Genomic DNA, 22,813 nt, shown 5'->3' with positions numbered 1-22,813 from the left:
TATACACATTCCCCTGCCCAAGTGTTGGAGCTGGGGGTGGGGGCTGGGGGAGGAGAAGGGGGGTGTCTAGTAAACTGTCAACTGTCAGTACCGGTCACTGTAGCTCTGTGACAGTTGGAGCCTCAGAGCTGAGCCGTTTTGGGGACAAGAAAGAGGCTATTTTGTGTCCCTTGTGTGTTCTGAAACTGCAGCCAGCTTTGGCAAGGACTTAGGGTGAGTGGCTTCTACTGGGGCAAGTTAGCAGCCGGGCCAACTTGCCAACGGTTACCCGTTGAAAGCTGGTCTCCCCACCCCCATACCAACACTTCATCATTCATTCAATCGTATTTATTGAGCGCTTACTGTGTGCAGAGCACTGTACTAAGCGCTTGGGAAGTCCAAGTTGGCAACATATAGAGACGGGCCCCTACCCAACAACGGGCTCGCAGTCTAGAAGGGGGAGACAGACAACAGAATATATTAACAAAATAAAATAGACTAGTAAATATGTACAAGTAAATAAATAGAGTAATAAATCTGTATAAACATCTATACAGTTGCTGTGGGGAGGGGAAGGAGGCAGGGTGGGGGGGATGGGGAGGGGGAGAGGAAAAAGGGGGCTCCGTCTGGGAAGGCCTCTTGGAGGATAATAAGGTTATTGATAAAGTGTTCACCTTGTGCGTCAGTTGATTATATTTATTGAGCGCTTACTGAGTGCAGAGCACTGTTCTAAACGCTGGGGAGAGCAATATGACACATTCCCTGCCCACAACCTGCTTGCAGTCTAGAGCACAGTATCTCGATACCACATATCCCTTTTCCTCACACCTTTTTCTCCCATCCCGCTCCCTAATAATGGTGGCATTCTGTCAGCGTTCACTATGAGCCAAGCACTGTACTAAACGCTGGTGGTGGGAGGCGGATACAAGATAATCAGGTCGGGCACAATCCTTGTCCCATCCGGGGCTTACAATCGGCAGGTATTGAATCCCCATTTTATAGATGAGGGAACTGAGGTGCTGAGAATCATTCATTCATTCACTTGTATTTCTTGAGTGCTTACTGTGTGCAAAACGCTGTACTAAGCACTTGAGAGAGTATGATATAACAATAAACAGACACAGTCTCTGCCCACAACAAGCATATAGTCTAAAGGGGAAGACAGACGTTAATAGAAATAAATAAATAAATTACAGATATCAATCAGGAAATTCTGCCCCAAACCCAGTTTCCCGCTGTGGCTTGATAAGCTTTCTCTCTCTCTCTGCCTGCCAGGGTAAGGGGCCTGGCCTATTTTTTATTTTTTGTTTTTGTAGTATTTAAGTGCGTATTATGTTTCAAACACTGTTCCAAGCACTGGGGTAGGTACAAATTAATTAGATTGGACACAGTACCTGTCCCACGTTGGGGTTCCCAGAGTTAGTAGGGAGCAGAACAGGTATTGAATCTTCATTTTACAGTCAAGGAAGCTGAAGCCCAGAGAAGTGAAGTCACTTTCCCAAGGTCACACAGCAGACAAGTGGTGGACTCTTAGGCCTGGACTCTTTCCACTAAGCCCCACTGCTCCTTGTAAGCTCCCTCTAGACTATCAGCTCACTGTGGATAGGGAATGTGTCTCTTTATTGTTGAATTGTACTCTCCCAAGCGCTTAATACAGTGCTCTGCACACAATAAGCGCTCAATAAATTTTATAACTCTATTTTACTTGTACATATTTACTATTCTATTTATTTTGTTAATGATGTGCATCTGGCTTTAATTCCATTTGTTCTGATGACACCTGTCCACATGTTTTGCTTTGTTGTCAGTCTCCCCCTTCTAGACTGTGAGCCCGTTGTTGGGTAGGGACCGTCTCTATATGTTGCCAACTTGTGCTTCCCAAGTGCTTAGTACAGTGCTCTGCACGCAGTAAGCGCTCAATAAATACGATTGAATGAATGAATAAATATGATTGAATGTAGACTGTAATCTCCCTCTAGACTGTCAGCTCGTTGTAGGCAGGGAATATTCCTGTTTATTGCTGTATTGGCATTCATTCATTCAATTATATATATTGAGCACTTACTGTGTGCAGAGCACTGTACTAAGCACTTGGAAAATGCAATTCAGCCATAAAGAGAGGCAATCGCTGCCCACACCGGGCTTACAGTCTAGAAGGGGGAAACAGACATCAAAACAAATCTGTCTCCCACTTCTAGACTGTGAGCCTGTTGTTGGGTAGGGACCATCTCTATATGTTGCCATATTGTACTTCCCAAGTGCTTAGTACAGTGCTCTGAACACAGTAAGTGCTCAATAAATATGATTGAATGAATAAATGAATGAATGAACAGGCATCGATAGAAATAAATAGAATTATAGATATATGCACATCAAAGCAAATGTAAATAGAATTGTAGATATATTCATAGACACATCAGTGCTGTACAAGTCCTCTCCCGAACACATGCTTACAGAAGCAGCGTGGCTCAATGGAAAGAGCATGGGCTTTGGAGTCAGAGGTCATGGGTTCAAATCCCGGCTCCGCCACTTATCAGCTGTGTGACTTTGGGTGAGTCACTTAACTTCTCTGGGCCTCAGTTCTCTCATCTGCAAAATGGGGATTAAGAATGTGAGCCCCCCATGGGCCAACCTGATCACCTTGTAACCTCCCCAGCGCTTAGAACATAGTAAGCGCTTAACAAATGCCATCATTATTAGTAGTATTATTATACTCCAGAGCTCTGCACACAGCCAACGCTCCATAAATATGACTGACTGAGGATTTGGGCGGAGAGGGGTCCTGCACTGCCCACAGTCCCTCTCGTTGCAGCGGTCGGGACGATGTCGAAGGACCCGCGGATGGAATACCTGGAGGGCTTCAGCTCCCTGAGCCTGAAGTTCAAGCCGGACAAATGGGCCAAGCTGATGGGGAGCGAGGAAGGCCACTCGCTCTTCATGGAGTTCTTCGAGAAGGCGGACGCCCGCTCCCTCGTGTTCACCCTGACCCCGGCCGGCCTGCTGGTCCCCAGCCTCGGTTTCCCGCCCGCCCTCAAAGGCAAAGGCGCCTACTTCGTCAAGCGAAAGAAAACCGACATCACCAAGGAGACCTACCGGAGGGATCTCACCTTCGGGGACATCGGTGCCTCACCAGTGGAACATCTGATCGTCGTGGTAGAGGAGGTGGGGAGTGTCCATCCATCCATCCGTCCGCCTGACCCCCGGGGCCGGCCACCCTCCCATCTACTTGCCCTGCCACCCCACCGCTTATAGTTTATTCATTCAATAGTATTTATTGAGCGCTTACTGTGTGCAAAGCACTGTACTAAGCAGTGGGGAGAGGACAATAGAACAGACACATTCCCTGCCCGCAACGAACGTACTCTCGTCAGTGTTATGTGCTGAGCGTTTAATATGTGCCGAGTGCTGTAGTAAGCTCTTGCCGTAATATAAAAAGAAGAACTGCAGCAGGCTGGACAGGGGGAGCCAGGATTAGAGCCCAGGTCCCCAGGTTGACAGGCCTTGGTTCTTTCCTTTAGGGCATGTGGATTCTTTTCCACCTGGCTTGTTTTTATGGTACTTAAGCGCTTACTATATGGTAATAATAGTAATAAAAATAGCATTTATTAAGTGCTTATTATGTGCAAAGCACTGTTCTAAGCGCTGGGGGAGGTTACAAGGTGATCAGGTTGTCCCACGGGGGGCTCACCGTCTTCATCCCTATTTTACAGATGAGGGAACTGAAGCCCAGAAAAGTTGTGTCCTTCCTCTCCCCCTCCTCCCCCTCTCCATCCCCCCCACCTTACCTCCTTCTCTTCCCCACAGCACCTGTATATATGTATATATGTTTGTACGGATTTATTACTCTATTTTACTTGTACATATCTATTCTATTTATTTTATTTTGTTGGTATGTTTTGTTCTCTGTCTCCCCCTTCTAGACTGTGAGCCCACTGTTGGGTAGGGACCGTCTCTATATGTTGCCAACTTGGACTTCCCAAGCGCTTAGTCCAGTGCTTTGCACACAGTAATCGCTCAATAAATACAATTGATTGATTGTGACTTGCCCAAAGTCACACAGCTGACAATTGGCGAAGCCGGGATTTGAACCCATGACCTCTGACTCCAAAGCCCGGGCTCTTTCCACTGAGCCACTGTTCTAAGCGCTGGGGTAGATCCAAGCTAATCAGGTTGGGCACAATCCATGTCCCACATGGGACTCTCAGGCCCGTCCCCAAGAGGCAGCTCCCTTCCATAGTTGGGGGGTTCCTGGGCATGCCCCCTGCCCTCCTGCCACTCTGCCCACTCAGAAAGCCACTGGGGAACTATTTTCCTTTCGAGACCCCCCATCCAATCTGCTCCGCTCCCCCCAACAGTAATCCGGGCCTGTACATTCCCGCCATCCGGCACATGCGGGCGTGGAAATGGACGCCAGCGGATCTGTGACATGCCCCCACCCGTCCCCCCCGTAAACCCGCCGGTTGTGAGGGTGGTCCCTGACGGACGGGCCGTCGCCCGCAGGTGATCACCGTGCTCCTGGGGCAGAGCGAGAACACGGCCGGGTGGCCCAAGGTGGTCTCCAGCGACGTGGTGCGGCAGGCCCATCGGCTGAAGAACGAGATGTTCGTCATGGGTGGCAAGATCAAGGGCAAGACCCTGCTCCCCGTCCCCGAGCACCTGCGCAGGCTGGACGGCTCCGCCTCCTCGCTCGAGGGGTGAGCACCCCCCGGGAGCGGGGGCATTTGAGTCGGAGGAGGCCCGCCCCATTCCTTCATTCGTTCGGTCGCATTTATTGAGCGCTCATCGTGTGCACAGCACTGGACTAAGCGCTTGGGGGGAAGGCAGTACTACAGGGTTGGTAGCCCCGATGGGTTTCCAGTCTGGGGCTCTGTCCCCCACCCCAACCCCGATGCCCACCGGGCCCGTCCCCTTCCCCCCACCTGGGTTCTAATCCTGTGTAGACTGTGAGCCCGCTGTTGGGTAGGGACCGTCTCTATATGTTGCCAACTTGTACTTCCCAAGCGCTTAGTACAGTGCTCTGCACACAGTAATAATAATAATAATAATGATAGCATTTATTAAGCGCTTACTATGTGCAAAGCACTGTTCTAAGCACTGGGGGGTTACTAGGTGATCAGGTTGGCCCACGGGGGGCTCACAGTCTTAATCCCCATTTTACAGATGAGGGAACTGAGGCCCAGAGAAGTTAAGTGACTTGCCCAAAGTCACGCAGCTGACAGTTGGCGGAGCCTGGATTTGAACCCATGACCTCTGACTCCAAAGCCCAGGCTCTTTCCACTGAGCCACGCTGCTTCTCTGTAAGCGCTCAATAAATATGATTTAATGAATGAATGAATAATCCCAGCTCCGCCACTTGTCAGCTGTGTGACTTTGGGCAAGTCAATCAATCAATCAATCGTATTTATTGAGCGCTTACTGTGTGCAGAGCACTGTACTAAGCGCCTGGGAAGTGCAAGCTGGCAACTTGTGGGAAGTGAAGTCAACTTCACTTCTCTGGGCCTCGGTGACCTCCCCTGGAAAATGGGGATGAAGACTGTGAACCTCACGTGGGACAAACTGATTACCTTGTATACCCGCCCCCAGCGCTTAGAACAGCGCTTGGCACACAGTAAGCACTTAACGAAGGCCATCATTATTTATTATTATTATTTCAGTCTGCCACCGTCTCAGGACAACCTGCTGCTCCACGCCATCGAGACCATCATCATCGACTGGTCCCACCAGATCCGCGACGTCCTCAGCAAGGACTCGGCCCAGCCGCTGCTGGACGGGCTCAACCCGCTGCCCCGCGCCGAGTTCGAGTTCTGGGCCGCCCGGCGGATGAACCTGCAGTGCATCAACGAGCAGGTGCCACCCTCCCCTTTCCCCTCGGGCCCCAGCATTCATCCATTCAATCGTATTTATTGAGCGCTTACTGTGTGCAGAGCACTGGACTAAGCGCTTGGGAAGTACAAGTCGGCAACATATAGAGACGGTCCCTACCCAACAGCGGGCTCACAGTCTAGAAGGGGGAGACAGAGAACAAAACAAAACATATTAACAAAATAAAATAAAGAGAATAAACATGTACAAATAAAATAAATAAATAGAGTAATAAATACATACAAACATATATACAGGTCTTTATATATACATATATGTAAACATATAACATATTAAAATAAAATAAGGAGAATAAATATGTACAAATAAAATAAATAGAGTAATAAATACATATATACATATATACAGGCCTTTATATATAAAGGCCTTGACCCCCAGGCCTTTTCTATTAGGCCAGGCTGCATCCAAGTTGGTGTTAATCGGTAGTATTTATTGAGTGCTTATTGTGTTCAGAGCACCGTACTAAGCGCTTGGGAGAGTCCAGTAGAACAGAGTTGCTAGATACATTCCCTGCCCACAACAAGCTGACAGTCAAGAGGAGGAAACAGAGGCTAACACAGATAAATAAATTATGAACAACATTTACAGCTGGAATACTCCCTCATGGGCCTGTTAATCAATGGTATTTAGAGAAGTATTGGTACTCAGAGAAGCGGCGTGGCTCAGTGGAAAGAACCCGGGCTTTGGAGTCAGAGGTCATGGGTTCAAATCCCGGCTCCGCCACTTGTCAGCTGTGTGACTTTGGACAAGTCACTTCACTTCTCTGAGCCTCAGTTACCTCATCTGTATAATGGGGATGAAGACTGCGAGCCCCCCGTGGGACAACCTGATCACCCTGTAGCCTCCCCAGCGCTTAGAACAGTGCTTTGCATATCGTAAGTGCTTAACAAATGCCATCATTATTATTATTATTGAGCGCTTTCGGCGTGCAGAGCATTGAACCAAGAGCTGGGGAGAGTCCAGTAGAACAGAATTGACGGATGATGTCCCTTGCCCGCGACGAGCTTCCAGTCTAAAGGGAGCCTCCAGGGAGACTGGAGGCTCCAGTCAAACTGGGCTTACCTTCCCACCGCCCACCGAGGGGTCTACCGGGCAGAGATGCTGACGTTTCCGCTCACCTTTGGTCTCCAGCTGAGCAGGCCCAAAGTGAGCAAGATCGCGGAGATTCTGGAGAAGGCTAAGAGTTGCTACTGGCCGGCCCTCCAGATCGTGTACCGGGACGTCCGGGAAGGTAGGGGCCCCAAGGGCTGGCCGGGATTGGGCGCTGTACTGAGCACCTCCCCCTCCTCCGGTCACCCGTGTGGGCATCTGCCCTCCCGCAGGCCTGAAGGAAGCAGAAGACATCGTCCTGTACCTGAAGCCCCTGCAGATTCTGCTAGAGGAGATGGAGCAGGTCAACTATTCCCAGGTGGGTCACGGCTGGGGGTGGGGAGGCGGGTGTCATCATCCTCCACCCCCCTGGAGGGTGGGGCCAGGTGCACCTTGAACAACTGGACTGGACCGGTTTTGTTGCCATTTTTGATTTTTTGTTTTTAATTTCTTTTTTAACGGTGGGTTTTGTTTTTTGGTTCTTTTGGTATGGTATTTGTTAAGCACTGGCTATGTGCCAGGAACTGCACTAAACCCTGGGGTAGGTACAGACTAATCAGGTTGGACACAGTCCTTGCCCCGCTTGGGTCTCACAGCCCTCAGCCCCATTTTACAGATGGGGGAACCGAGGCCCAGAGAAGTGAAGGGACTCGCCCGAGGTCACACAGCAGACTGCCGGCCCCCCGGCCCACGTCATCCCCCGGGCCTGGAATGCCCCCAGTCCCTCTGCCCATCCGCCAAGCTAGCTCTCTTCCTCCCTTCAAGGCCCTGCCGAGAGCTCACCTCCTCCAGGAGGCCTTCCCAGACTGAGCCCCCTCCTTCCTCTCCCCCTCCCCCCGTCTTACCTCCTTCCCTTCCCCACAGCACCTGTATATATGTATATATGTTTGTACATATTTATTACTCTATTTATTTTTTTATTCATTTTACTTGTACATAGCTATTCTATTTATTTTATTTTGTTAGTATGTTTGGTTTTGTTCTCTGTCTCCCCCTTTTAGACTGTGAGCCCACTGTTGGGTAGGGACCGTCTCTAGATGTTGCCAATTTGGACTTCCCAAGCGCTTAGTACAGTGCTCTGCACATAGTAAGCGCTCAATAAATACGATTGATGATGATGATGATGCTGGCGGAGCCGGGATCAGAATCCTGGTCCTTCTGTATCCCAGGCCCTGGCTCCATCCACGGGGCACGCTGCTTCTCTAAGAGGAGGGAAATGACTCGCCTGAGGTCACGCAGCGGCAGAGCAGCAGACCCCAGGTCCTTCTGACGGCCGGGCTCTAACCACAGGGCCGCACGGCTGGCCGGCCCCAAATCGGGCTGACGGGTCTCCTTGTCCTCTCGCAGCTCCCTCCGTTTCTCAGCAAGGTGCTGGCCACCGTGGGCTTCATCTGGGCCAATTCCACCTACTATAACACCCCGTCCAGAGTCGTCGTCATCCTGCAGGAGATCTGTAACCAGCTAATCGAGCTGGTAAGTCTCACGGTCCCAACTATGCTCCCACTGTTACGAACTGCCACCTTGTGCTTCCCAAGCGCTTAGTACAGTGCTCTGCACACAGTAAGCGCTCAATAATAATAATAATAATGATGATGGCATTTATTAAGCGCTTACTATCATCATCATCGTATTTATTGAGCGCTTACTATGTGCAGAGCACTGGACTAAGCGCTTGGGAAGTACAAATTGGCAACATATAGAGACAGTCCCTACCCAACAGTGGGTTCACAGTCTAAAAGGGGGAGACAGAGAACAAAACCAAACATACTAACAAAATAGAATAGATATGTACAAATAAAATAAATAAATAGAGTAATAAATATGTACAAACATATGTGCAAAGCACTGTTCTAAGTGCTGGGGAGGTTACAAGGAGATTAGGTTGTCCCACTGGGGGCTCCCAGTCTTAATCCCCATTTTACAGGTGAGATAACTGAGGCCCAGAGAAGTGAAGTGACTTGCCCAAAGTCACACAGCTGACAATCGGTGGAGCTGGGATTTGAACCCATGACCCCTGACTCCAAAGCCCGGGCCCTTTCCACTGAGCCACGCTGCTTCTCCATTAATAAATATGATCGAATGAATGAATGAATGAACTATAGGCTTGGGAGTCATTGCTTCTCTATCAATAAATACGATTGAATGAATGAGTGAACTATAGGCTTGGGAGTCAGAGGCCCTGGGTTCTAATCCCGGCTCCGCCACTTGTCTGCTGTGTGACCTTGGGTAAGCCCCTTCACTTCTCGGCGCCTCAGTTGCCTCAGCGGTAAAATGGGGATGAAGACTGTGAGCCCCACGTGGGACAACCTGATTTGCTTGTATCCATCCCAGCGCTTAGTACAGTGCCCGGCACTGAACAGATACTATAATTATTATTACTACTGTCACGGCTACTACTACTGCCGCCAATTTCCCAGAACGAGCAGGCCCTGGTTGACTTTCTGCTTCTGCTGAAAGCCTCCAGCTTTGGAGTGGAAGACAGCCAAGGTGGCACCGGGAATGGGGGCGAAGGGGGTGAGAGCGCCCAACGCCCACCCACCCTCGGGGCGACTCTGTCTCCCTCCCAGACGCGCAACTATCTGAGCCCGGAGGAAGTGATGAAGGGTTTGCAGGGGGAAATCGAGGAGGTGCTGACCGGCATCTCCCTGTCTGTGTCGGTGGTGAAGGAGATCTTCCGGGCCTACGAATTCTGCTGCCAGGAGATGCCCCGTTTCTTCAAGGTCCTTGGTTACGGGGGGCCGGGTCTGCGAGGACCGGGAGAAGCCGAGGGAGGGCGGGGGGCCCCCTTCCCCTCGCCGCAGGGGCCGGGAGAGGCTGATCCCGCATCCGTCTCACCCCGGCAGGAAGGCAAGGAGCCGATCCCGTGGGATTTCCCGACTTTCCTGGCGTTTTCCAGGATGGAGCGCTTCTTTCACAGGGTCAAGACCATAGAGGTAACGGGGCGATCCCGCCCGCCGCGGCCCACCTCGTGCATTCAACCCGGCGCGGAGCACTGTCTGCAGAGTGCTCAGCTACTTGGGAGAGGACAATAGAAGAGAGAGCAGCATCATCAATCGTATTTATTGAGCGCTTACTATGTGCAGAGCACTGTACTAAGCGCTTGGGAAGTACAAGTTGGCAACATATAGACCCAACAGTGGGCTCACAGTCTAAAAGGGGGGGGGGAACGACAAAACAGACCCCTTCCCTGCCCCCCCAACAAGGAGTTTAACCTTGGCCTTCTCCCTGCCCCCCACCGTGCCCCCTTCTTCTAGGAGCTGTACCAGACGGCCATCGAGTTCCTGAAACTGGAGAAGATGGAGCTGGGGGGGGGTGCGCGGGAACAGCCTGGGCCACCTGGTGCAGCAGATCTACGAGGAGGTCTTCGAGCTGGTCAAAGTCTTCGCCGACTGCAAATACGACCCCCTGGACCCCTCCCACGAGGTAACGGAGAGAGGCAGTTCGGCCTGGTAGCTACAGCTCTGGCCCGGGAGGCCGAAGGGCCCGGCTGTCCATCCTCTGCCCTGGGACCTCGGGCGAGGCCCTTCACTTGTCTGGGCCTCAGTAATAATAATAATAATGATAACATTAAGTGCTTGGTATGTGCAAAGCACTGTTCTAAGCACTAGAGCCCGGGCCTAAGAGTCAGAAGGTCATGGATTCTAATCCTGGCTCCACCCCTTGTCTGCTGGGGCAGGTCACTTCATCCCTCTGGGCCTCAGTTACCTCATCTGTAAAACGGGGATTGAGACGGTGAGCCCCATGTGGGATAGGGGCTGCATCCAATCTGATTTGCTTTGTTTCCAACCCAGTGCTTAGTCCAGTGCCTGGCACGTAATAAGTGCTTAAGAAATACCACAATTATTATTATTTGGAAAATGGGGATGAAGACTGAGAGCCCCGTGGGGGTCAGGGGCTGGGTCCAACCCCATTGGGCGGTGTCGGCCCCAGCACTTAGTACAGAGCCTGGCACGGAGGAAGAGCATAACAAGTACTAGTAGATGGGAAGCAGCATGGCTTAGTGGAAAGAGCCCAGCTTGGGAGTCAGAGGTCGTGAGTTCTAAGCCCCGCTCCGCCGCTTGTCAGCTGTGTGACTTTGGGCAAGTCAGTTCACTTCTCTGGGCCTCAGTTACCTCAGCTGCAAAATGGGGATTCTAAAAGACTGTGAGCCCCACGTGGGACAACCTGATCACCTTGCATCTATCCCAGCGCTTAGAACAGTGTTTGGCACATAGTAAGCGCTTACCAAATACCATCATCATTATTATTACTACCATCATTATTAAGGAGGTGGGGGGAGGGCGTGGGCCGGGTCTCGGCGTCTCACCAGACCCTGCTGGGGCCAACGCTATGGGGGGAGCGTCGTGCCCTCTCCCTGACACGGGACCGACTGACCTGTCCTCCGGCCTGGTCTACCCTCTCCCCGTAGCAATTTGACGAAGACTACGCCAACTTCCAGATCAAGATCAAGGACCTGGATCACCGGCTGGCCACTATCTTCTGCCAAGCGTTTGAGGATTGCAGTTCCATCGAGTCGGGGGCGAAGGTGCGGGCGGGCGATGCGGGGGGCGGCCGGGGGGACCCAGGGGCACCGACCCCCTCCCACCTCCCCGGGCGAGCCGGCTGCTGATGCCAGTCGATCTGGGAGTACGTCCCAAGGGGCTCCCGCGTGCCGAGCAACGTACTGAACGCTTGGGCGAGTCCAGTAGAACAATAAGCAGTCACATGAGAAGCAGCATGGCTCAGTGGAAAGAGCACGGGCTGTGGAGTCGGAGGTCATGGGTTCAAATCCCGGCTCTGCCAATTGTCAGCTGGGTGACTTTGGGCAAGTCACTTCATTTCGAGACTGTGAGCCCACTGTTGGGTAGGGACCGTCTCTAGATGTTGCCAACTTGGACTTCCCAAGCGCTTAGTCCAGTGCTCTGCACACAGTAAGCGCTCAATAAATACAATTGAATGAATGATTGAATGAACTTCTCCGGGCTTCAGTTCCCCCATCTGTCAAATGGAGGTGAAGACTGTGAGTCCCCCGTGGGACAACCTGACACCTTTTAGACTGTGAGCCCACTACTGGGTAGGGACTGTCTCTATATGTTGCCAACTTGTACTTCCCAAGCGCTTAGTACGGTACTCTGCACACGGTAAGCGCTCAATAAATACGATTGCTGATTATGATGACGCCTTGTAATCTCCCCAGCGCTTAGAACAGTGCTTTGCACGTAGCAAGCCCTTAATAAATGCCATCATTACATTCCCTGCCCCCAGCAAGCCGACAGTCTAGAGGGGGAGGTGGACATTAATAGAAAGAAATCAACGACCGACGTGGGCGTGAGGTCTTGTCTTCCCACGTGTGGATCGGGACCCGTCTCCCTTCGCCCTCCAGCTGATGCACATGTTCGGGGGCCTGCTGGAGCACCCCCTGATCCTGGCGGAAGTTGTGCCCCGCTACTCGACGCTGCTGGAGATGTTTGACGCGGAGCTGGACAGTGCCAAAGTCCTGTACGACGCCCAGGTGGGCAGCGTGCCCACCGGCCCCGAAGCCCCCGCCGTCAGCAAGAACATGCCCCCCGTAGCGGGCCGGCTCCAGTGGAGCTTGATGCTGCAGGAGCGGCTCCAGGCCGCCGTCAGAGACCTGCGACATTTCGACCACCCGTGAGCCGGCTTTGCTTTCTAATGGCACCCATTAAGCGCTTACTACGCGCCCGGCGCTGTACTGTGTGTACTGTGCCCCGCACACAGTAAGCGCTCAATAAATACGATTGAATGGGGAAAAAAAAAAAGAAAATCCCCTTTCTGTGTGGAGCTCCAGCGGGCTGGATTAGTAAACCATAAACGTTAAGACATCGGGTTTCCCCGGCTCCCCTTCCCCAAGGCGGGGGAGAATAAAAATAATGATAGCATTTATTAAGCGCTTACTATGTGCAGAGCACTGTTCTAAGCGCTGGAGCACCCGACCACCTCTGGAGCTAGCTCTCTTCCTCCCTTCAAAGCCCTACTGAGAGCTCACCTCCTCCAGGAGGCCTTCCCGGACTGGGCCCCCTCCTTCCTCTCCCCCTCGCCCCTGCCCACAGCACCTGTATATATGTTTGTACATATTTATTACCCTATTTTACTGGTACATATTTACTATTCTATTTATTTTATTTTGTTAATATGCTTTGTTTTGTTGTCTGTCTCCCCCTTCTAGACTGTGAGCCCGCTGTTGGGTAGGGACCGTCTCTATATGTTGCCAATTTGTACTTCCCAAGCGCTTAGTACAGTGCTCCGCACACAGTAAGCGCTCAATAAATACGATTGAATGAATGAATGAATACTGTGAGAAGCAGTGTGGCTCAGTGGAAGGAGCCCGGGCTTTGGAGTCAGAGTTCATGGGTTCAAATCCTGGCTTTGCCACTAGACCCACTGTTGGGTAGGGACCGTCTCTATAGAATAATAATGGCATTTATTAAGCGCTTACTATGTGCAAAGCACTGTTCTAAGCACTGTATATGTTGCCAACTTGTCCTTCCCAAGCGCTTAGTACAGTGCTCTGCACACAGTAAGCGCTCAATAAATATGATTGATTGCCAGCTGTGTGACTTTGGGCAAGTGGCTTCACTTCTCTGGGCCTCAGTGACCTCATCTGTAAAATGGGGATGAAGACCGTGAGCCCCCCGTGGGACAACCTGATCACCTCGTAACCTCCCCAGCTCTTAGAACAGTGCTTTGCATGTAGTAAGCGCTTAATAAATGCCATCATCATTATTATTATTCTTATTATTATTACTGAGCGTTTGGGAGAGAGCCAAGCTAATCAGGAGGGACACAGTCCCCATCCCACATGGGGATCATAGTCGGAATCCTCATTTTATAGTTGAGGTCCCCGAGGCACAGAGAAGTTGAATTTGTTTTGATGTTTATTAAAACACTTACTATATGCTAGGCATGGTACTAAGCACTAGGGTAGTTCTTCCCTTCCCCACAGCACCTGTATATATGTATATATGTTTGTACATATTTTTTTTACTCTATTTTATTTGTACGTATCTATTCTATTTATTTTGTTAGTATGTTTGGTTTTGTTCTCTGTCTCCCCCTTTTAGACTGTGAGCCCACTGTTGGGTAGGGACCGTCTCTATATGTTGCCAATTTGTACTTCCCAAGCGCTTAGTACAGTGCTCTGCACATAGTAAGCGCTCAATAAATACGATTGATGATCATGATGATGGACGGATCCCTGTCCCACATGGGACTCACCGTCTTAACCCCCTTATTGCGGGTGAGGGCAATGAGGCCCAAGGACATTGAGTTTGTTTTGATGATATTTATTAAGCTCTTACTATGTGCCAGGCACCAAGGGAAAGACAAGCTGGTCAGATGGGCCCCGTTCCCTGCCCCAAATGGAGCTCACCGCCTTAGTCCCTTAAGCGCCTTAAGCGCTTAGTACAGTGCTCTGCACACAGTAAGCGCTCAATAAATACGATCGATGATGAAATACGATAGATGAGTCCCCAGTTTACAGATGAGGGAACTGAGGCTCACGGTGTGCAAGTCCAGGGTAATTGGATTTGCGTCCTTATTATATTAATGTCTGTCTCCCCCTCTAGACTGTAAGCTCGCTGGGGGCGGGGAACGTGTCTGCCAACTAGGTTGTACTGGTCCAGCGCCCTGCACATAGTGAGCACTCAAAATATACGACCGACTGAGATATGCCTCACGCCCCGGGCCTTCTCCTGCTTTGTCCCCCCGCCCGGCAGGGTGATGTCCGGCCCCGAGGCCAAGCTGGTGTACCGAAAGTACGAGGAGATGATGGCCCTGCTGTGGAAGTATCGGGAGCGCGTGTACGACGAGTGGGTTGCCCGCGTGGACCAGGAGTGCCACTTTAACCTGGAACAACCCCTCATGCAGAGGCACAAGCAGACGGGCCTCCTCCGCGTCAACTTCAGCGAAGAGGTCAGTCTTTGGCCCCCTCTGCCCCCCCCCAACCCCATCAATCAATCAATCAATCGTATTTATTGAGCACTTACTGTGTGCAGAGCACTGTACTAAGCGCTTGGGAAGTGCAAGTTGGCAACATCCCTCCCCGGGAGGCAGACGCCTCTGGCCCGGGACCCTTTTCTCTTTTTATGCTATTTGTCAGTAGTAATTATAATGGCGTTTGTTAAGCACTTAGGATGTGCCGAGCACTGTTCTGAGCACTGGGGTAGATACAAGGGAATCAGGTTTTCCCACGTAGGGCTCACAGTCTGAATCCCCATTTTACAGGGAAAGATAATAATAATAATGATAGAATGATAGAATGTGTTAAGCACCTACTTTGTGCAAAGCACTGTTCTAAGCGCTGGGGGGATGCAAGGTAATCAGGTTTTCCCACGAAGGGCTCACAGTATGAATCCCCATTTTACAGGGAGTGATAATAATGATGATAGCATTTGTTAAGTGCTTACTATGTGCAAAGCACTGTTCTAAGCGCTGGGGGGATGCAAGGTAATCAGGTTTTCCCATGTAGGGCTCACAGTCTGAATCCCCATTTTACAGGGAAAGATAATAATAATAATGATAGAATGTGTTAAGCGCCTACTGTGTGCAAAGCACTGTTCTAAGCACTTGGGGGATGCAAGGTGATCAGGTTTTCCCACATGGGGCTCACAGTCTGAATCACCATTTTACAGGGAGTGATAATAATAATAATAATGATAGAATTTGTTAAGCGCCTACTATGAGCAAAGCACTGTTCTAAGCGCTGGGGGGATGCAAGGTAATTAGGTTTTCCCACATAGGGCTCACAGTCTGAATCCCCATTTTACAGGGAATGATAATAATGATCACATTTGTTAAGCGCCTACTATGTGCAAAGCACTGTTCTAAGCGCTGGGGGGATGCAAGGTGATCAGGTTTTCCCACATAGGCCTCACAGTCTGAATCCCCATTTTACAGGGAGTGATAATAATAATGATGATAGCATTTGTTAAGCACTTACTATGTGCAAAGCACTGTTCTAAGCGCTGGGGGGATGCAAGGTGATCAGGTTTTCCCACATAGGGCTCACAGTCTGAATCCCCATTTTACAGGGAATGGTAATAATAATGATGATAGCATTTGTTAAGCGCTTACTATGTGTAAAGCACTGTTCTAAGCGCTGGGGGGATGCAAGGTAATCAGGTTGTCCCACATAGGGCTCACAGTCTGAATCCCCATTTTACAGGGAATGGTAATAATAATGATGATAGCATTTGTTAAGCATTTAGTACATGCCAAGCACTGTTTTAAGCACTGGGGTAATCAGGTTTTCCCACATAGGGCTCACAGTCTGAATCCCCATTTTACGTGGAATGATAATAATAATAATGATAGCATTTGTTAAGTGCTTACTATATGCCAAGCACTGTTTTAAGCACTGGGGGATGCAAGGTGATCAGGTTTTCCCACGTAGGGCTCACAGTCTGAATCCCCATTTTACAGGGAATGATAATAATAATAATGATAGAATTTGTTAAGCGCCTACTATGTGCAAAGCACTGTTCTAAGCGCTGGGGGGATGCAAGGTGATCAGGTTTTCCCACATAGGGCTCACAGTCTGAATCCCCATTTTACAGGGAGTGATGATAATAATAATGATGGTATTTGTTAAGCGCTTACTATGTGCAAAGCACTGTTTTAAGCGCTGGGGGATGCAAGGTGATCAGGTTGTCCCACGTGGGGCTCACAGTCTTCATCCCCATAATCCCTTAATCCCCAGGGAATGGAGGTACAGAGGATGTGAAGTGACTTGTCTAAGGTCACACAGCTGACAAGTGGTGGACCCACGGCCTCTGACTCCCAAGTCTGGGCTCTTTCCACTAGGCCGGGCTGCTTCTCTGCTGACTGTGTGCCAGGCACTGTACTAAGCGCTAAGAGAGGTACAAGGTTGGAAACAGCCCTTCTCCCACGTGGGGCTCTCAGTCTTTATCCCCATTTTCCAGATGGGGCAACTGAGGCACAGCGAAGTGACTTTCCCAAGGTCACCCAGCCGACTGATTCTAATCCCGGCTCTGGCACTCGTCTGCTGTGGGACCTTGGGCGAGTCACTTCACTTCTCCGGGCCTCAGTTCCCTCATCTGTCAAATGGGGATTGAGACGGTGAGCCCAATGCGGGGCAGGGACAGTGTCCAACCCGACGGGCTTGTAACCACCCCAGCACTTAGTACAGAGAAGCAGCGTGGCTCAGTGGAAAGAGCCCGGGCTTTGGAGTCAGAGGTCATGGGTTCAAATCCCAGCTCTGCCACTTGTCAGCTGTGTGACTTTAGGCAAGTCACTTCACTTCTCTGTGCCTCAGTTACCTCATCTGTGAAATGGGGATGAAGACTGTGAGCCCCCCGTGGGACAACCTGATCACCTTGGAACCTCCCCAGCGCTAAGAACAGTGCTTTGCACATAGTAAGCGCTTAATGAATGGCATCATCATTATTATTATTACAGTGGCTGGCACCTAGTAACAAATCCCATAGGGAAAAATACAAAAAACGCTTTCTCCGTATCATCTCACCCGATCATTTTGCATGCTGAAGGATGGAGTCGGAGTCCTCACAACTCAAGGGCCCGGCCCCACTCACTAGGCTACACGGCTTCTCTGTGTTACCAGGCCCTGGGGCTTGGCCCAGAGTCCCGGGGGTGACCCTCCAGTGGCCGAGGGCCCTGTCCCCCACCATGCCCCCCACCGTGTCCCCCTGCAGCTGGTGGCTGTGCTGCGGGAGGTGAAGTACCTGAACTTTCAGCATCAGGAAGCGATCCCCACCAGCGCCGAGACTCTCTTCGCACAGAACGAGACCTTTCGCAAGTTTGTGGGCAACCTGCAGCTGATCGCCGGCTGGTACAACAAGGTGAGCCGGACTGAGGGGGTAGGGGGGCTCCCGGTTTGTGCCCTCCCACCCCGGTTGCCCCTCTCCCCAACGTCCCCCAACGTGCCTAGACTCGACCGCATCAATCATCATCATCATCATCAATCGTATTTATTGAGCGCTTACTGTGTGCAGAGCACTGTACTAAGCAATCAATCAATCAATCATATGTATTGAGCGCTTACTGTGTGCAGAGCACTGTACCAAGCGCTTGGGAAATACAAGTTGGCAACATATAGAGACAGTCCCTACCCACCAGTGGGCTCACAGTCTAGAAGGGGGAGACAGACAACAAAACAAAACATATTAACAAAATAAAATAAATAGAATAGATATGTACAAGTATCAGCCTCCTCCCCGCCGGCCTCCCGGCCTCCACTCCAAGCCCAAGGACCATCTCCCCGCACAAGCCTCTCCTCGCCCCAGATGCTCCCCTTGCCCTTCCCCTTTAGAGCGGGACCCCCCAGTGGGTCAGGGACTGGGCCCCATCTGATCGCATCCTCCCCAGCACTCAGTACAGTGCTTAGCGCAGCAAACTGGTGGGCCCATTCAATCAATCAATCGTATTTATTGAGCGCTTACTGCGTGCAGAGCACTGGACTGAGCTGCTGGAGAAGCACGGTATAATAATAACATTAAGAATAATTACAGAATTAGTTAAGCACCTACTATGTGCTAAGCACTGTATGTGGCCTAGTGGATGTGGCCATATGTTGCCAACTTGTACTTCCCAAGTGCTTAGTACAGTGCTCTGCACACAGTAAGCGCTCAGTAAATGCGATTGAATGGAGCCCGGGGCCTGAGAGTCAGAAGGATTTGAGTTCTAATCCCAGCTCCGCCCCTTGTCTGCTGTGTGACCTCGGGCGAATCACTTCACCTCTCTGGGCTTCAGTTGCCTCGTCCGTAAAATTGGGGCTGAAGACCACGAGTCCCTTGTGGGACGGGGACTGTGTCGGCCGATTAACTTGTCGCTGAGAACAGTGCCTGGTGCATAGTAAGCGCTTACCAAGTACTCTAATTCATATGTTTGTACATATTTATTACTCTATTTATTTTACTTGTACATATCTATTCTATTTATTTTATTTTGTTAGTATGTTTGGTTTAGTTCTCTGTCTCCCCCTCTTAGACTGTGAGCCCACTGTTGGGTAGGGACTGTCTCTATATGTTGCCAATTTGTACTTCCCAAGCGCTTAGTCCAGTGCTCTGCACATAGTAAGCGCTCAATAAATACGATTGATGATGATGATTCATTCAATCGTATTTATTGAGCGCTTACTGTGTGCAGAGCACTATACTAAGTGCTTGGGAAGTACAAGTTGGTAACATATAGAGATGGTCCCTACCCAACAGTGGGCTCACAGTCTAGAAAATTATAATATAATTAATATAATATAATATAATTATTATTGTTATATTAAACAGGGGGAGGGGAAGGGATGGGCCCTTGGCTAGATGCCCTTCGCCTGCTCCATCCCATAGATAAAGACCAGCATCCTGCCGGTAGAGTTCCCCCTCATCGAGGCAGAACTGGCCATGATTGACGTGAAGCTGCAAGCAGCGGAGACCACGTTGTTCTGGAACAGCGAAGGTACCGCTTCCCGGGGCATCCAAACAACAGCCCTCAGCCTGGGGGGCGGGCAGCCCCCCCCCCCCCCCAACCTTGCCCACCCGTGGCAGTGACCGAGAAGCGAGGCTCGCGCTCCTACGGATTTGCTCGTCGGTCAGTCAATCGATGGTATTTATTGAGCGTTTACGGTGGGCAGAGCACTGGACGAAGCACCTGGGAGAGGACAGTGTAACAGTCAATCGTATTCATTGAGCGCTTCCTGTGTGCAGAGCACTGGACTAAGCGCTTGGGAGAGCCCAATACACTGAGAAGCAGCGTGGCTCAGTGGAAAGAGCCCGGGCTTGGGAGTCAGAGGTCATGGGTTCGAATCCCGGCTCTGCCGCTTGTCAGCTGTGTGACTTTGGGCAAGTTACTTCGCTTCTCTGGGCCTCAGTTCCCTCATCTGTAAAATGGGGATGAAGACTGCGAGCCCCACGTGGGACAACCTGATCACCTTGTATCCTCCCCAGTGCTTAGAACTGTGCTTTGCACATAGTAAGCGCTTAACAAATGTCATCATCATTATTATTAGCATTATTATTATTATTATTAACAATAAGCAGACATGTTCCCTGCCCATGACGATCTTACAGTCCGGGGGGGAGACAGACAGACATCAATCAATCAGTGGTATTTGTTGAGCACTAACTGTGCGCAGAGCATTTCATTCATTCAATCGTCTTTATTGAGCGCTTACTGTGTGCAGAGCACTGTACTAAGCTCCTGGGAAGGACAAGTTGGCAACATATAGAGACGGTCCCTACCCACTGTACGAAGTGCTTGGGAGAGTACGACAGAACAGAGTGGGCAGCCTCATCCCCGGCCCACGAGGAGCTTATGGTATTAAGCGCTCAATAAATACTGTTGACCGATCGACCCCAGGCCCGCGCTCTATCCACTGGGCCGCACCGCTCCTCCCGGTTTTGATCTCAGTGTCGGGGGGCTTCCCGGGTCGGCCCCGGCTGGTCAATCGGAAGTCTCCCAAGCTCGCCCACTTTGTGCTTCTTCTCCAACCTCCCGCTCCGGGACCTTGGGTAAGGCGCCCTCCCCTCTGAGCCTCAGTTTCCTCCTCTATAAAACGAGGATGGAGCGCCCGTTCTCCTCAGCCTCCCACCCCAGGCTGAGCCTCCGTCCTCCCCCGACATCCTTGCCCCTGCCCCGGTGCTGAGCGTAGCGGGCGGCACACGGTGAGCACGGAACAACCCCCGTTGTCCTCCTTAGGGGTGTTGGAGTACATCCAGGAGATGAGGGACCTGCTCTATGATCTGGAGACCAGGATCCAGAAAGCCAAACAGAACGTGGACACCATCGTCCAGGTCATGCAGGTCAGACGGGGTCAGCCGGATCCCCCAGCGGATGTTCCCCCCCCCCCACAGTGATGATGATGATGATGGCGTTTATTAAGCGCTTACTATGCAAAGCACTGCTCTAAGCGCTGGGGAGGTTACAAAGTGATCAGGTTGTCCCACAGGGGGGCTCACCGTCTTCATCCCCATTTTCCAGATGAGGTAGCTGAGAAGTTAAGTGACTTGGCCCGCCTTCACACCCACCCACCCACCCACCCAACAGCACCCACAAGCCCCTAACGTTTCCTCCTCAGGACTGGTCCGCCAGCCCGATGTTTGAGAGGAAGGACAAGAAAGAAGCCCTGCTTGACGTGGATGGGAGGGTCCCCACCCTGAACAAGCGCTACACTGCCGTGAAGGACGCTGGGCAGAAGATCGTTGCCATGGTGACGGTAAGGGGCCCTAGGCACCGCCGCCCCCGTTCCTCCAGACCCCTGACCTTGGGGAGGGGGAGGCGCGGTCAGCCCAGGCCGCCCAGAGCTTGGGAAGCGACCGTCTGCCTTGGGCCCGGCTGCTGGCATCACCCGGGTGAGGACCGGCCTCCTCCCATTTTGGGGGTGGAGGCCAGAGTCCCCCCGAGGGGACCCTGGGGCCTGGGCCAGTATGAATTTATGACTCTATTTATTTGCTCATATTTATTCTATTTATTTTATTTTGTTAATATATTTTGTTTCATTCTCTGTCTCCCCCTTCTAGACTGTGAGCCCACTGTTGGGTAGGGAGCGTCTCTATATGTTGCCAACTTGGACTGCCCAATAATAATAATAATAATAATGGCATTTATTAAGCGCTTACTATGTGCAAAGCACTGTTCTAAGCGCTGGGGAAGTTACAAGGTCATCAGGTTGTCCCACGGCGGCTCACAGTATTAATCCCCATTTTGCAGATGAGGTAACTGAGGCCCAGAGAAGTGAAGTGACTTGCCCAAAGTCACACAGCTGACAGCTGGCGGAGCTGGGATTTGAACCCCTGACCTCTGACTCCAAAGCCCAGGCTCTTTCCACTGAGCCACACTGCTTCCCAAGCGCTTAGTCCAGTGCTCTGCACACAGTAAGCGCTCAATAAATATGATTGAATGGATGAATGGGCCGGCCCAGGGTGGGCCGGTCTTCGTCCCAAAGGCTCGGTGGTCCTGGGTACCCACCCCTTGGATGGGTAGGGAAGTGAGTCGGCCTCCGGGCCTTTCTCTGACCAGAGCAGGGAACGCTCAAGATGGAGGCTCTCTACCCTGTTGGCTCTTGGGAGCCCGCCCATTTTTCACCTCTTATAATGATGGCATTTATTAAGCGCTTACTATGTGCAAAGCACTGTTCTAAGCACTGGGGAGGTTACAAGGTGATCAGGTTGTCCCACGTGGGGCTCCCAGTCTTCATCTCCATTTTACAGATGAGGGAACTGAGGCCCAGAGAAGTGAAGTGACTTGCCCAAAGTCACACAGCTGACAGTTGGCGGAGCCGGGATTTGAACCCATGACCTCTGACTCCAAAGCCCGGGCTCTTTCCACTCTTCAGAATGGAGAGTGGGTGTCAGTGGCCTGGGGAGTGACCCCCAGGCCCAAGGTTGGCCCAGGACCAGACGGCCTCTCAAGGGTCTCTGGGGTGGAAGGGTCTTCTGGGATTCCAGTAGGACCCACAATCAATCAATCAATCGTATTTATTGAGCGCTTACTGTGTGCAGAGCACTGTACTAAGCGCTTGGGAAGTCCAAGTTGGCAACATATAGAGACGGTCCCTACCCAACAGTGAGCTCACAGTCTAGAAGGGGGAGACAGAGAACAGCCATCACTCACCTCAGAACCCACCTGTCCCCTACTGAACCACGGGATCTGGGTGGAGTTGTCTTTACAGGAGCAGGGTTGGTTGGCACTGAACCATCCGCACTCTCTCACCCTTCCCTCCCCCCCCCCCCCCATTCCTTGGGGGCCCCCGGTGGAAAGAGCCCGGGCTTTGGAGTCAGAAGTCACGGGTTCAAATCCCAACTCCGCCAACTGTCAGCTGTGCGACTTTGGGCAAATCACTTAAATTCTCTGGGCCTCAGTTCCCTCATCTGGAAAATGGGGATGAAGACTGTGA

At 51.3% G+C, this 22,813-nt stretch overlaps 1 protein-coding gene across 1 annotated transcript in view; it reads left to right on the top strand.

The window, feature by feature from the left end:
• Positions 1-199: 199 nt before the first annotated feature.
• Positions 200-22,813, top strand: part of DNAH17 (dynein axonemal heavy chain 17) — a 91,317-nt gene continuing 68,703 nt past the window's right edge. Inside the window, 18 exon segments of the mRNA XM_038741904.1 lie at positions 200-213; positions 2,792-3,141; positions 4,480-4,673; positions 5,634-5,826; positions 6,994-7,093; positions 7,185-7,270; positions 8,299-8,424; positions 9,519-9,671; positions 9,795-9,884; positions 10,206-10,256; positions 10,258-10,374; positions 11,360-11,476; positions 12,314-12,582; positions 14,667-14,862; positions 17,622-17,768; positions 19,269-19,377; positions 20,617-20,720; positions 20,996-21,133. Of these exon segments, the coding sequence (XP_038597832.1) occupies positions 2,803-3,141; positions 4,480-4,673; positions 5,634-5,826; positions 6,994-7,093; positions 7,185-7,270; positions 8,299-8,424; positions 9,519-9,671; positions 9,795-9,884; positions 10,206-10,256; positions 10,258-10,374; positions 11,360-11,476; positions 12,314-12,582; positions 14,667-14,862; positions 17,622-17,768; positions 19,269-19,377; positions 20,617-20,720; positions 20,996-21,133 (2,529 nt within the window). The 5' untranslated portion in view covers positions 200-213; positions 2,792-2,802.

Source organism: Tachyglossus aculeatus, unplaced genomic scaffold (assembly GCF_015852505.1).
Source record: "Tachyglossus aculeatus isolate mTacAcu1 unplaced genomic scaffold, mTacAcu1.pri SUPER_34, whole genome shotgun sequence".
NCBI lineage: Eukaryota > Metazoa > Chordata > Mammalia > Monotremata > Tachyglossidae > Tachyglossus > Tachyglossus aculeatus.
Note: the sequence above shows the minus strand (reverse complement) of the source record. Positions and strands in the feature narration are given on the sequence as shown.